The sequence below is a fragment of the Aspergillus japonicus genome (assembly GCF_003184785.1).
Source record: "Aspergillus japonicus CBS 114.51 unplaced genomic scaffold BO86scaffold_26, whole genome shotgun sequence".
Taxonomy (NCBI): domain Eukaryota; kingdom Fungi; phylum Ascomycota; class Eurotiomycetes; order Eurotiales; family Aspergillaceae; genus Aspergillus; species Aspergillus japonicus.
The window spans coordinates 361,089-373,880 of record NW_020291663.1 but is presented as its reverse complement, the minus strand read 5'-3'; the positions used below and the strand labels follow the sequence as shown (position 1 = coordinate 373,880).

Below are 12,792 nucleotides of genomic sequence, written 5' to 3'. Positions count from 1 at the left end.
AGTGTCGCCTGCGCTCCGCAACAAATCCTTCCTGGAATCCACCGCACTCAGACTATAGCCTATTTGATTTTCTGTCCACAATCAATCCAGAATCCAGCCACCATCAACCACAAGCATTAGAACCACACTCCGATCCTCCAATCCAGTGCAACACCCTCTCACCCCCCAGATCGACCCCCGCAATATAGTGTACTCAGTAGCATCCAATCTAACCTCGAACCTGATCCCCGATTCCCCGATCGATTCCTCCCCAACCCAGTCTGTCCCTGGACAGTGGACACTGATCCTCTCAGAGGGGACAAGCCTGTCCCGAAGAACCATGACATCATCGGGGGAAGAAGCCTATTTTGTAGTAGTACGAGTACAAAGACCCCCCCCCCCCCCCCTTCAAAAAAAAAAAAAAAGGAAAAGAAAAACCAGATCCTGCACGCAGATCCTAATCCTCACGCGCTCCGCGTATGAGTAACTTGGTAAACAGTAACCAGGCTAGAATCTAGACTCCGTTCAGGCTTGCTCCTTTCAAGGCGGGCATTAGCCGAGCACGCACACCTCTTGTGCCACAGCCGATTCTTGTTTTTTTTTCCAGCGGGGAGTGGGGAGTTGGGACATCCCCTCTCTCGCTTAATGCGCAAACGCAATTCCTGTGGAGTGTTGTACTGACGATCGTCGCGTCGCGTCGCATCGCTTTTTGTCGTCTTGTGTTGTGTTGGATGTGGACTGTGGTGGATGTGCGATGATGTGATGGTGCTTGCTGTCTGGGTTTTGGCCTTGCGAGCATTGCAACTGAGATTGGATTGGGTGCCGTTGCCGATTGATCTGCGTTGGAACACCGGACTACGGATACTTAGTCTGGTTAGGGATTGGACTTGACTTGTGAGTTGGGGTCTGGATTTGTAATTCCGGAAATATGAGTTTCTTGGAGAATAAATGGGTAATGTAGGGGAGATGTTTCTATTTGGCGTGGTGAAGGGGAAAAGACAGGGGATAGGGCAGGGGTGTGCTTCTAATCCTTGTATATTGAACAATAGTTTTACTTTACTATGGGGTCTTGGGGTGGAGAAATTGTACTGTACATACCTACTACGTACCGGTACAATACATTTTTTGAGCTAGTCGGTGACTCGGTGCTATGGACTGTACGTAGTACTTTACTGTAGCTTAGACCTAAGTTACATGTTGATTTGGAGGGGGGTGGGTTGCCTTGCAGGGCTGGCTGGCTGCTGGACTCTAGCTACATACTACTAAGTCCGTCCAGTACTTACCCACGAGCGGGTTCGAGGGAGCAAAGTCACGAAAGAGTAAGTTAGCTAGCTGTCTCTGTGTCTGTACCGCTCAGCACCAGCACAGTACATACCCAGAATACAAGTGGCCCCCCGTAAATGAAAGTACGTTACTCCGTACTTTCGGCCAGAAAGAACCATCCCCAATCCCAGGCAGGCCCCGTCTGCACGGATCAGAAATGATGGTCAAGCACAACGACAACAAAGGAAACCTGGTTCAGGCTAGCTATGTGGAATCGGATACGGAGCTACTAGACTACCAACTACTAGCTTAACCCATACAGAAGGCAAGGAAGTAAGGCTGGATGGATGGAAGCAAATCCCGAGGGGTGTAAGCACTAGACTGGCCTTGCTAGCTTACTCCGTACTGGGATTGAATTTCCACGCAGGATTTAGGTTCTATTCGGCGTCTTTGGGGTACGGGACTCTTTCGACTATGGAGCAAAGGTAGTTGGAAGAGAGTTATATTTAGTGAAGTCGGAAGGCAAGTAAATCGGGGGTGCTTTGTGCCTGTCATATGAGTACTCTGTAAGGGGGCGGAAGGCAAAAGAAAAATAAGTGATGGTCTAGTTATGCAGGGCAGGCAGGCAGCCAGGCAGGCCAAAAAAGGAAATCGGCCCGAGCCGCGGATCGAACGCGGGACCTCTCGCAGATATGCTTGGGGTTTGTAATCCCTAAGCGAGAATCATACCACTAGACCACCCGGGCGAATTGTTGGAGTTGGCGTGATTTTTTGGTAATATGAGGCATGAACAAAGGGTAAAGGTAGAGTTGCGACTTTTGTGGGCTCAGATGATTGTGTTTGGCTGCTTGGGAGGCGATTTCTGTTGGATCTGGCTTAGTGAAGGTCTGATATTGGTATGAGAGTTCGAGTGGTAGTTCGGGTGGTGTTGGACTGATGTTGCATAGGATCCTGGGAGTTGTTGCACTTGGATATATTTATGGACCGCGGAATACCGCGGTATGCTGGCCGGTAGATGTTCTGGGGATTGGTATGGTGACAACCACGGTTCGGCCGTTTATCCTCCCTAATGACCGCATATACATAATTATCATTACATTGGATCTAGATGTCCAAAAAACACCGTAGCCCCAAAACCCAGTAAACCCAAATCACGGCGAAGAAATAGACAAAAAGAAAGAAGGAAATGATTACCATGAACCAAAAACCAGTTGACAAGGCCTTTGTTTTCATGACCATAATCCCACCACGATACTATTCCTGAGCATCTCCATCCGTCGAAAGACTAGCGTACAGCCTGCTGAAGTGCGAATTATCCGAAGCCAGCAATTCGTGCGGAGCACCAGTCTCAACGACTCGACCCGCCTCCATGACAGCGATCTTGTCGTAGTCGAGGATGGTATCGAGCTTATGTGCCACCGTCACGATGGTGTGGGCGCTGAACTTCTCACGAATGACTCGTTGCATGATATGGTCGGTTCTTGCGTCAACACTACATGAACACATTAGACGATAGTCCAAGGAAGAGGTGGATGGATGCATGTACCTGCTCGTAGCTTCATCCAGCACGAGGATGTTACCCGGACGGAGTATAGCCCGCGCTAGACAGAAGAGCTGCTGCTGTCCATGCGAGAGGAAGATCTCGTCGATATCGGTGTCTAGACCCCCCTTCTCTTGGACTTGAAAGTAAATGCCCACGCCTTTGAGGGCATTGCTGATAGCCTGATCCGAGAAAGAACCCGTGGGGTCCATGTTAGTCCGTACGCTGCCTTTCATCAAGAACGGACTCTGGGAGACGCCATTCAGGCGGGTGCGAATCTCCTGGCGTGGCAGTTTAGTGATATCCAGCCCGTCAATCAGGATTTGACCCGAGCTGATGTCGAGCATGCGGAACAAGCACATGACAAGAGAGGTTTTGCCGCTATGATAGGACTTAGTAACATGGTGACATTCTCCGTGAGCAATGATAACGTACCTGCCCGTTCTTCCGCAGATGCCGACTTTCTCACCTGCTCGAATAGACAGAGAAACATCGTTGAGCACTGGCTCAGATGGTCTGTGGTAAAGCGTTAGTTTTTTTTCATAAATTGCGACGAGATGAGTATGACATACCTGTACTCAGCGGACACACCGTTGAATTCAATGCACCCCAGCGACGGCCAGTCCGGCGGAATCTCATCCCTCTCCGAAGGTTGGTTCTCTGAAGGTACGTTCCGCGTGAACCACCTTACTCGCTGGATTGAGCCAATATGTGTTTCAAGATTGGTCCAGAATGTGATCAGCAGTTTAATGCTCTGGCTGAATTGAATGACGTTCAGAAGTGCGACTCCGACGTACCCTATGCTGATGGATCCGTGCAAGACGACAACAAGGGTGATCAATAGAACGGCGATACCTGCCACCACCATATCCAGGGTGAGTGTAAGCCAGCGCTGAATAGCGTATAGAAGATAGAATGGTCTCTGGGAATAGTCCAATAGTTTGTTGTTCTTTTCCTGGAACTCGTGCTGCCACCCGAAAGATCTAAGGGTTACCAGGCCACCCAGACAATCCGTGAAATGAGAGAAGAGCGGTGCCTTTGCTTCGAGGTCAAGGTATCGCAGTTGGCGTGATGTTCGAAGGTAAATCTTCTGTATCAAGTAGACAGTGGTGATTACCACAGGGAAGGAGATCGCCACGTATTTGGAAGCGACCGCCATGAGAATCATTTGAGCTATACAAAGAGCGAACGCTGCAAAACGATGAGCGTAAATTAAGCCAGTGCAGCGGACAACAACTCACTAACGAATGTGTTTATAGCAGCGATTGGAAGCTCCATATCAATGAGCTGCAAGTCTTGACTGAATCTATTGAGAATAGCGCCGGTATCCGTCTTGGTAAAGAACGACATGGGTGCACTTTCAGGTCAGTGTCATTACTGCCGACTGGATAATACGAGAACTTTACCTTAAAACTGTGCTCAGAAGAGCTTTGTGGAAGACTTCACCGGACCTCGGTACCATGGTAATCACCATTTGCCTATGCGAATCAGCCAAAGGAGCACTGGAAGGAAACGACAGAAAGAAGACTGACCAGCATCCAACAATGAGGGATATCATGCCAATAGCCCCAAGCATTGCATAAATTCCCATATAAAACCCTGTATGCTTGCCAGGCTCTGCTTCGTTCGAACTAGCCCACCATTTAACCCAGATACCTGTTTCGGGATTAGCAGACGTAAATAAAGGTGATATACCGCGGGAGGCATACTCGGAAACGACAGACAGAAGACGAAGCTAAGCATAGCAACAAGAAAAACCATCGTGGGAAGCCACCCAATAGCACGGACATAGTACAAGTAGATGGACACGTCGCCACCTCTCTCATGTGTCTCTTTTTCAGCTTCATCAACCCTCTCAACTGACCTTACTCGAACATCAGGTGCGGGCAGTAAGCCGCCTTTGTAGCTCCAATCTGGAAGGCCCAAGCTAAAGCTTGAGACGTAGCCTCCGGTAGAGTCAAGAGACTTGAAGCTCCCCTGTTCTGTAGCGCAACCGTCACTGTCAAGCACCATGATGTGGTCTGCATAAGGAACACGCTTCACTGCTACATTGTTAACGAGAACGCGCAAATATGTCTGATCAGCATTGACATACCTGAAGAGGACACAAGCACGACTGTGGAGCCAATTGAGCGTAGAAGGCCATGGGTACCAAGTAAATGATGAAAGATATGATCCTCAGTTGTCGCATCAAGACTACTGAAAACATCGTCAAGTATTACGATGTCTTTGCGAGCGTAGACAGCCCGTGCAAGCGCCTGAACACAAAATCAATGACTTACTCGTTCAACACAGAAACTGATACACTTACAATCCGCTGACTTTGGCCACCGCTCAGGGCTATGCCTTTGCTCCCTATCACGGTTTGATCGCCACGGGGTAGCTGCTTGAAGTCCTCCGCCAAAGCACATGCGTATATGACAGAGTTATACCATTTGGCATCGTACCTAGACATCGCCACTATGCAATCCTCAATGGTACCATTCGTATGCCAGGGCGTCTGCTCACAAAACGCAATGCTCTGAGATAGAACCTCTATGCTACCACCCAGACAGGGCACTTCACCGAGCATAGCCTTCAAGAAAGTGGATTTCCCGCAACCGGACGGTCCGATGAGAATAACAAAGTTTCCCTGAGAGATTGTGATATTCAGGTTCTTCAGTATGGGCCTCTTTGTAGAATCCCACCCGAAATCCCCTCCCTGAATTGTGACAGCATTATGAAACGACGCCGAGGAACTTCCTTTCCATGATTGTGAGGACGTCGATGCGTTCGTGAGGGTTTCGGCATCTGTCATTACAGATACCATTTTCTTGTCCTCTGACGACAGCAAGGGAATTGCTGCAGACCGGTTTCTTGGATCTAAGTGACTGTCCTTCTCCAGGAATTCTTGAATTCTCTGGAATGAACCTACCGACGCGACGTAGTTCATCAGAGCCATCACAAGCGATAGGAGAGGATCCGAAAGAAGGGAGAATAGAGACAGAGCAGTATACACGACCGACGTTGTCAGGGCGCGGTCATCCCCTTGATCGTGAGCGATTCCGACAAATGCTCCAAAGGCGAGAATTGGAGCAAAGATTCGAGTCGACCATGCTAAGACAGGTGAGTTTAGTAAACAAAATTCCAATGAGTTGTAAGGCAATGGCTTACCTAGAGCCATATTCCAGACCAAGAGCTTCCGAAAAGCCCGAGAGATCGTCAATTCGTCGATTCGCAGGTTATGGACGCATGTCAACAGCGCAGATTGTAATCCAAGCATTTTTATCCCTTTCATCGAGGCAAGCATCGAAGATGTCGAGGATATCCGCCTTTCAATGGCTTGCAACCACGAAGCTTGCTTTAACATAACGGAGGACATTGCTATGATCGAGCCAACAAGTGCCACTAGAGAGAAGCACGACTTGTCAGCGAATGGCTTCAAGGGGGCAGTGATTAGAGACCAACCAACGGCAACAGCAACAGGAACAACGCATGCAACCCCCAGTTGTCTTTCAAGGAGATAGATGGCTAACGCAATCTCCAGGGCATTCCCCCAGATATCGTGCATAGTCTGCCAGCCTTGAACGATCCGCTCAATATCGGCACTCATTAGGGTAACAGACGCAGCAGGATCGGCGTCTTTGGTGCTTAACGAACACGCCTTCTTGTAGATCATTGACACAACAGCACCTCGGACCATTGTGATAGAGCGATATGTCAGATGTTGGTACTGACCCATGGTGACCTAAGAAGAGCGCCGCGATTAGATACAATGCGGAAAAAAAGCCACAGAGCACGAGATTTGTCTGACTCACTGCCAACCCGGTATACACCAAGATGTAGGCTCCAATCAACCCGTAACCAATATTCTTCGTGGAAGGATCTGAAGCTTGCTTGGTGAAGGTCAATGATCTTTCAAGCAGCAAAGGCTGACAAATGTTGAGTGCTGCCAGCATAAGTCTTGGTGGGATCACCGCGCAAACGTGCCATTTGAATGATCGTAGACATGCAGACAATAAGCTACTCGAGCCATTGTCCTGACCTATGTTCGTTCAAGTTAGGTCAACATGTCTCAAGCGTGATCAAATTATGCGGAGCCACATACCTTTCTTCCATTCGGCTTCAACCTCACGGTGCAGGCGCTTAGCCTCCAATTGCTTATCGAGGACAAAGAGGTCATCCACAGCCAAGATCTTGGAGAATCCACGTTTCAACAAAGGATTGAGCCACCAGAAGAATGATTTGTTGTAAATACTGGCAAGAGCTTCTGGTGAGTAGCCTTTGTACTCGGTCCTGAGAAAGTGTCTCTTCTCCAAAGCTTCGAGGAGAAACAGTAGAAACTTGATGCCAACACCAAACGAGGTGACTATGGCGATAGACCTGTCGACTCCGTCCGGGTCGCGAAGCCATAGTGTTCTCGTCTTTGCGATGTCAAACAGAAGGGTGACCGCAAGATAAAGATTAAGGACAAAAGACGGTCTTACTGAGCGATTGTGTTCGCTATATGAAAGTGCACCAAGCACCAGGATACCCACGATGGTAACGGCATTAACCGCGACTGAGGCTTGTGTTCGTGTCACCGAGGGGAGCGCCCAAAGGACGGTAAGGACCAGTTGCGTGACGTCCAAGGCGGTCCATAGTATCTGCGGAGACCAACAACAATCAGCATCACGGAGCCACGGTAGTGGTACGGCAGTTGTAGTGGTAGTCGTAGAAGGAAGAAGTCACGCACCATTTTGGCCCAGCATGGCCAAGAACCTGCCACCACCTTGCGCACTCGTCGGGCATCACGCCATAGTTGCACGCATGCCAGTACGATAAAAATCCCCAGAGGCAGAATACCCAAAATCAGCTCTTCAAACAGAAGAGAGAAGTCGAATCCGTCCCGACATGAGGATGGAGGGAAATGTAACGAGTTGTCCACTCGTTTGCACGTTGGATTTACCGCCATGATTGACCCCATGATTCCATATACAGCCGCCGAGAGAGCCTGGGTGGGAATAATGGCATGCAGGAATCCTCTTCTACACTTCACAGCAGTGCTTGTGGAGATCTCGGCTTTATGTTACTACGACTATTTTCCCGCACCTCGCTGTCAGACCACGAGTGATGGTTTCTTCTTTCTGTCTTGCTTTCAGGGTGACATGTGTTCGTTTAGGCTAGTTATGTTCGATGGTACATACAGGATGTATTGCTCATTACCAGGGGAAGAACTAGTAGACTGACCTCGCATGAGGAGATAGATTCTGGACCCCCCTTCCTCGCGCTCTTCACCTTTGGAGGCGTCAAAGGCGATTAGCTACAATGCAACGCTTTAGAAATGCAGATTGCCACAGCGCCTTGGGCTGAAGATCCACCACCCGAAATATGCATGGGAAAGGCTAGCGGGGCAGTTTGAAGACCGGCGATTTGGCCTGTTCCACCAGGGCCTTGCTAAGAGCTCCTTTTGCTTTTTTCGTATGCTCCTTCAGCGATGCTGTTCTGAGAATCATAGGTCATCAATTTCCCCTCCTCATCTGCAACGTCAAGATGACCTAAACCATGCCAACACGAGTTCCTGCAAAACATCGGGGCTGGCGGTGGCCAAGACTGCGAGGGCAGGCAAAAGCAAAAGGTCAGTTTTTGGAAAACGAAAACAAAAAAATAGATTTGTTAAAATCACTCATGCATTGGAACCGCACACTATAATTGGAATCAAGAAAGAATACTCGTAGTAAAATTGACAGGAAAATAGTGACACGAGAACCCTGCAAACTAGCCGATTCCATCAAATAGCGCGAACTGATCCAGTCAGCGACTGATGTGCTGCCTTCCCCCACAGGCCCAGAGCCACCGACGTCTCCCCTGCTGCTTGAGGCTTTGTGGGCTACCACCGGAGCACACCACCGATGCTGCATGTATGCACCGCTTGAGTCTTTTCGCCATCGCGTCCCGGTAGGTGCATGCTAGTTCGGGATGCCAGTCAACCACGAGCGGGTCAGATTGTGACTAGAATGTCTTGAATCAACGCCTCCCGGCACCTGCTCAGAGTCATCCTCCGTGAAGGTATAGTTGGACTATTGCTAATGATCGTGGGGACTGGCAACTTTGGGTGTGGGCGGAGGGTGCTGTGCTAAGATTCAAATCCCGAGTGACACAAAACGCCGCTCCACCACCGATCATGGATGGTCACCGTCAATGCCTCATCCGGTTGACTTGCGGAGTGGTTTGGAGAATTAACCTCGCCTTGCGCCGCTCTTGTGGGTGAACTGTATCTTGTGGATAGATGGTGAGTTAGAGTTGACACTGGAGACTTGGAAACCGAGGACTGTCCGTGTCATTTCTAGGAAGTCAATTCCAAATTGCGCTGACAAGCAACTTGAGGCGGGCTAGGCTTGATTGGAGTTGACGGGTTTGGGGATCTGCTCTTTACGTCAGATCCGACGGGAACCCCGACCAGCCAACTCAGAGACAGCTGCCAACTTGTTCAACAACAACTCGTAACTGCCTAGATTCAAGTGGATCCTAGCTCGTCTTAGTCCCGAGTACGTACTCATGTAGGTACATACACATGTAGTACTCATACATAAGTAGTAATCTGACAGTAGGTACATAATCTAGTTACTGATTAAATACCCGCAGTGTCGCAAATACTCCTGTCGATGGTAAATCATTTCTGCTACCCTAGTACCGATACGAGCACACTTGATGGGATCATGGATGGTTTCATCACGATCGCTCCTATGGTGGGCTGGTTAACCCACCGCTGTCAACGACCAGTACATACTTGGTTGATGCTCCGCTGCGGAGGAGGCGAGAAGAATTTAACAAGGTAGCACGGAAGGGGAAGGTACCACAGCTCATCTGCACAGGATCGAGCCCATCCAAGATTAGTGACTACTAAAGTACTTACTGGTTCAAGGATTCAGCAGCCTGAGAAGCCACAGTTCTGTGGGGACCATCTCCGCTAAGAGCTCTCTTGTTTGTTTGGGGATCGAGGACTGCGACGGACTAGAGTGCACAAGGATTAGCCAAGCGAGCTGGAAGGCCAATTGATCATCCATCCTTCCCTTGCTGCTTCGAGGCCTGAAAGACAGACGATTGAAGGATCTATAGCTGGTGCGGAGGGTGTAAGGAGTAACTACCTAAGGTTAGTCCTATGTAGCTAGAATAAATTAATTGTGCTTGCCAATGCTCGGTTGCAATTTACTTGAGTTGCGGGTGGTGGAGATCAGATTGCACACAATCGCAATTGCAGAGTGCGGTAATTGGAAGTGGCTTCAAGGTTGGTTCCTGCCTATACCTACCTTAGTAGTAGTGTGTGTGTGGGCGGAAGACTTCCGACTGCCGTTACCCGTTTTCCCCCATGCTGGGTGACTAACCCGTCCATTTACATTAATGAACTTAGTTAGTCTCCCTTTATAATCTACATTATTATGAGTACTACTGCTTATTATTCCATCCATCCGAAAATCCTGTCACTCCCTGAATCCCGAAAGTACGATCTACTGAAGGTCTGTTAGTCTGATGGGGCCTGCAAGTTGTAGCGCCGCCAGACCTTCGAATTGAAGATGCCTAATTAGTATGCACCATTTCACAGGAAGGATTCGCTATGCTAGACTATAACTACAGAGGTCTCGAACTTAACATGAGAAGCATATCGACTATTGCTAAGCTGGTCCACTCACACACAAGGCAGAAACCGGCCATCTTCTTGCAGCCTGTCGCTTCCGTTTACTCTTTTCTATGGGTGTGTTTCTCCCTCGAGGAGGTTTGAGCGTCAGATCTCCGATGACGATGGTGCTAAGATCGATCATTTCCCTGATTCAGGTCGCTTGTAATCCTCCGGAATTTAACCTATGGAATATGGATATTGGGCTCAAGTCAACCATGGTACGTACCAAACACTAACCGTCATCGGTTGATATCGCCCAAGTGGGTAGAGATCGACGGCCCCCGAGCCGCCCGTACCTGAATTAATCATCAGTGCTTTTTTTCTTTGTTTTTTTTCCCGACCGCTCTCAACGAGTTTGCTTGACGATCACCATCCGCCCCCGACCGCCGAGCGGTAACAAGCGTACTATTCATAGAAAACTTTTCTCTCTTGCCATGATGTTCCGCGTCGGAGACCGCGGTGCAAGAATCTATCTATACGGCGCTCATGTCATATGCCGTAGTGTATGCAGACTCCCCTGCTAGCCACCAATTGTCTAGGCACATGCACGTATGTAGCGTTTGTGGCAAAGGACTAAGGTACATACATTCTGTAGGATTTGTTCACAGTTCCCCTGCAGTCCTTGCATAATAACCAAAAAGTTTAGTTCATTTATACCCACCCCCCTGTGACCTGTGGACAATAAGAAGTCTAGAAGAGTTAGAATCTTGCCCTAACAAAGGACCGAGTCGGAGGGCGTACCCGCGCAAGCCAATGGGAGTTGGCGTGGAAAAGCAGGAGCCCAAATCTCTCCCCGCCCCTCTCGGGGTTCTCTTTACGAATGCCAATTATAAGCCGGGCTATGTACAGCGGTCAGCTGGAAGACTAAGACATACTACCGAAAACGTACATGAGATGCGATATATATGTACCTCAGTTGTCGAGTTTCACCATTTCTCGAATCGCCCCTCCCCTTGGGATACAGTACATCTAAGCTGCATAAGCGAAGTAACTCCGTGATATGTCCGCCATATGGCGCCTATACTATAGTATGCCTGTGTAACGCCTAGTCGACTACTCATTCTCGGAACGTGACGGCTAATGCCGGTTCTCTAAGAGCGCCACTTTCAATGAATTTAGATAGGCTAGACTAGATATAGCATTGTGAGGCCGCTGCAAGTTTCGTTTAGAATGACGAATTCGTGGTTCTGTGGTTCTGTAAGCCGCTGTATAGGGCGGCCAAATAGGTTTGCATCTTCTGAGTCTATAGCACCCAATATGGTTTCTGATCTAACCTTCGCTTGTCTGTGCGTGCCAGGGGCTCATAATGAGGAGTCTGTGCTGGGATCTCTTCCCAATGATGCTACAAGAAGTCTAAATTTGACTTTATGGATAATATGAGTTGTTGTTTCCATTCTTAACTCTTTAACAGACTTTTTATGCTTCGGTTTATGTATTGTAGTCACGTGTAATTTCGTCGATCTGTTTTTTCCAGTGTGGTCTCCTTTTTACCTTTCTCTTCTTGTTATTTTTCCGGGACATGAGACTAGGCTGCAGTAGTAAATTAGTGATGTCTGCTATTGTGCAGTGACTAGTGAATGTCTACTTAGTGTCGGTTTAGCTGGCTGAGGTTTGTTTGACAGGAGAACTAACTTACTAGGCACTAGTTACTAAGCTAGGCTGGCTTAGTCAGTTGACGCTGATACCTTGGTACTTTGAATGAGCAAGGGTAGGCCACCTCCGCTGTTAATAACTCTATTTTCTCACTCCCGTGAAGGTGTTCATTCCAATGAGCTTCTTCTCTCTTCTGGCGTAAAGTCTATCTCTAGGAGTAAGAGATGGGGAGTTTCGACGTTACGAACTTCTATGACGTGATGCAAGATATCGTGAGGCCATGTGTAGGAGAATTTTCCGGCGGACCACGTATGCTGCTGCCCCTCTACCAACTTTGTTTTATCACATTCCTTCTCTTGCAACTCATGTGGAGAGTGCACGGGTGTTGAAGCTGGAAGACCCATGGGATTCGGGACTGACCATGGCCAGCCAGGGAACCTGTCGACCTGCGCTGCCACTCATGGACGTCGGAGTGGATCGGGCGGAATCATTAGGGCAAGTTTGGACGGGTGCGCCAATGACGCCGCCCAAACTTCCGCTTCCCGATCAGGAACCGGACTTTTGTGATGGTGGACCCTCTAAGTTGGTCTGGGACTCGGAATTGATTTTCGATGTTTATTTTTCTTGATTTACTTTTCTTTTTCTTTGTCCCTTTTATTTTGTATCATTATTTTTCCCATCTTTTTTCCCCTCCTTGTTTCCTTTCCACATTGGATCCGATGCTTGGTGAACAATTACAAGTCTTCAACATAGGTAGGTGATAGTCGCCGTCTTGGTCATC

The 12,792-nt window shown here is 48.7% G+C and overlaps 1 protein-coding gene and 1 non-coding gene across 2 annotated transcripts; both read right to left on the bottom strand.

The window, feature by feature from the left end:
• Window positions 1-1,895: 1,895 nt before the first annotated feature.
• Window positions 1,896-1,988, bottom strand: BO86DRAFT_t142. The gene has a single exon. It is a non-coding gene; the product is annotated as a tRNA-Pro (tRNA).
• Window positions 1,989-2,339: 351 nt separating this feature from the next.
• On the bottom strand, window positions 2,340-7,715 carry abcB (putative ABC multidrug transporter; the record flags this gene model as incomplete). The annotated part of the gene is made up of 15 exons (XM_025674474.1): window positions 2,340-2,734; window positions 2,789-3,163; window positions 3,218-3,298; window positions 3,355-3,973; window positions 4,024-4,139; window positions 4,189-4,260; window positions 4,315-4,438; window positions 4,492-4,824; window positions 4,878-5,040; window positions 5,094-5,878; window positions 5,936-6,169; window positions 6,230-6,509; window positions 6,580-6,806; window positions 6,870-7,407; window positions 7,497-7,715. The coding sequence occupies 15 exons, from the start codon at window positions 7,713-7,715 to the stop codon at window positions 2,497-2,499; spliced, it is 4,404 nt and encodes a 1,467-aa protein (XP_025527445.1). The 3' UTR covers window positions 2,340-2,496.
• Between the last annotated feature and the right edge of the window lie 5,077 nt (window positions 7,716-12,792).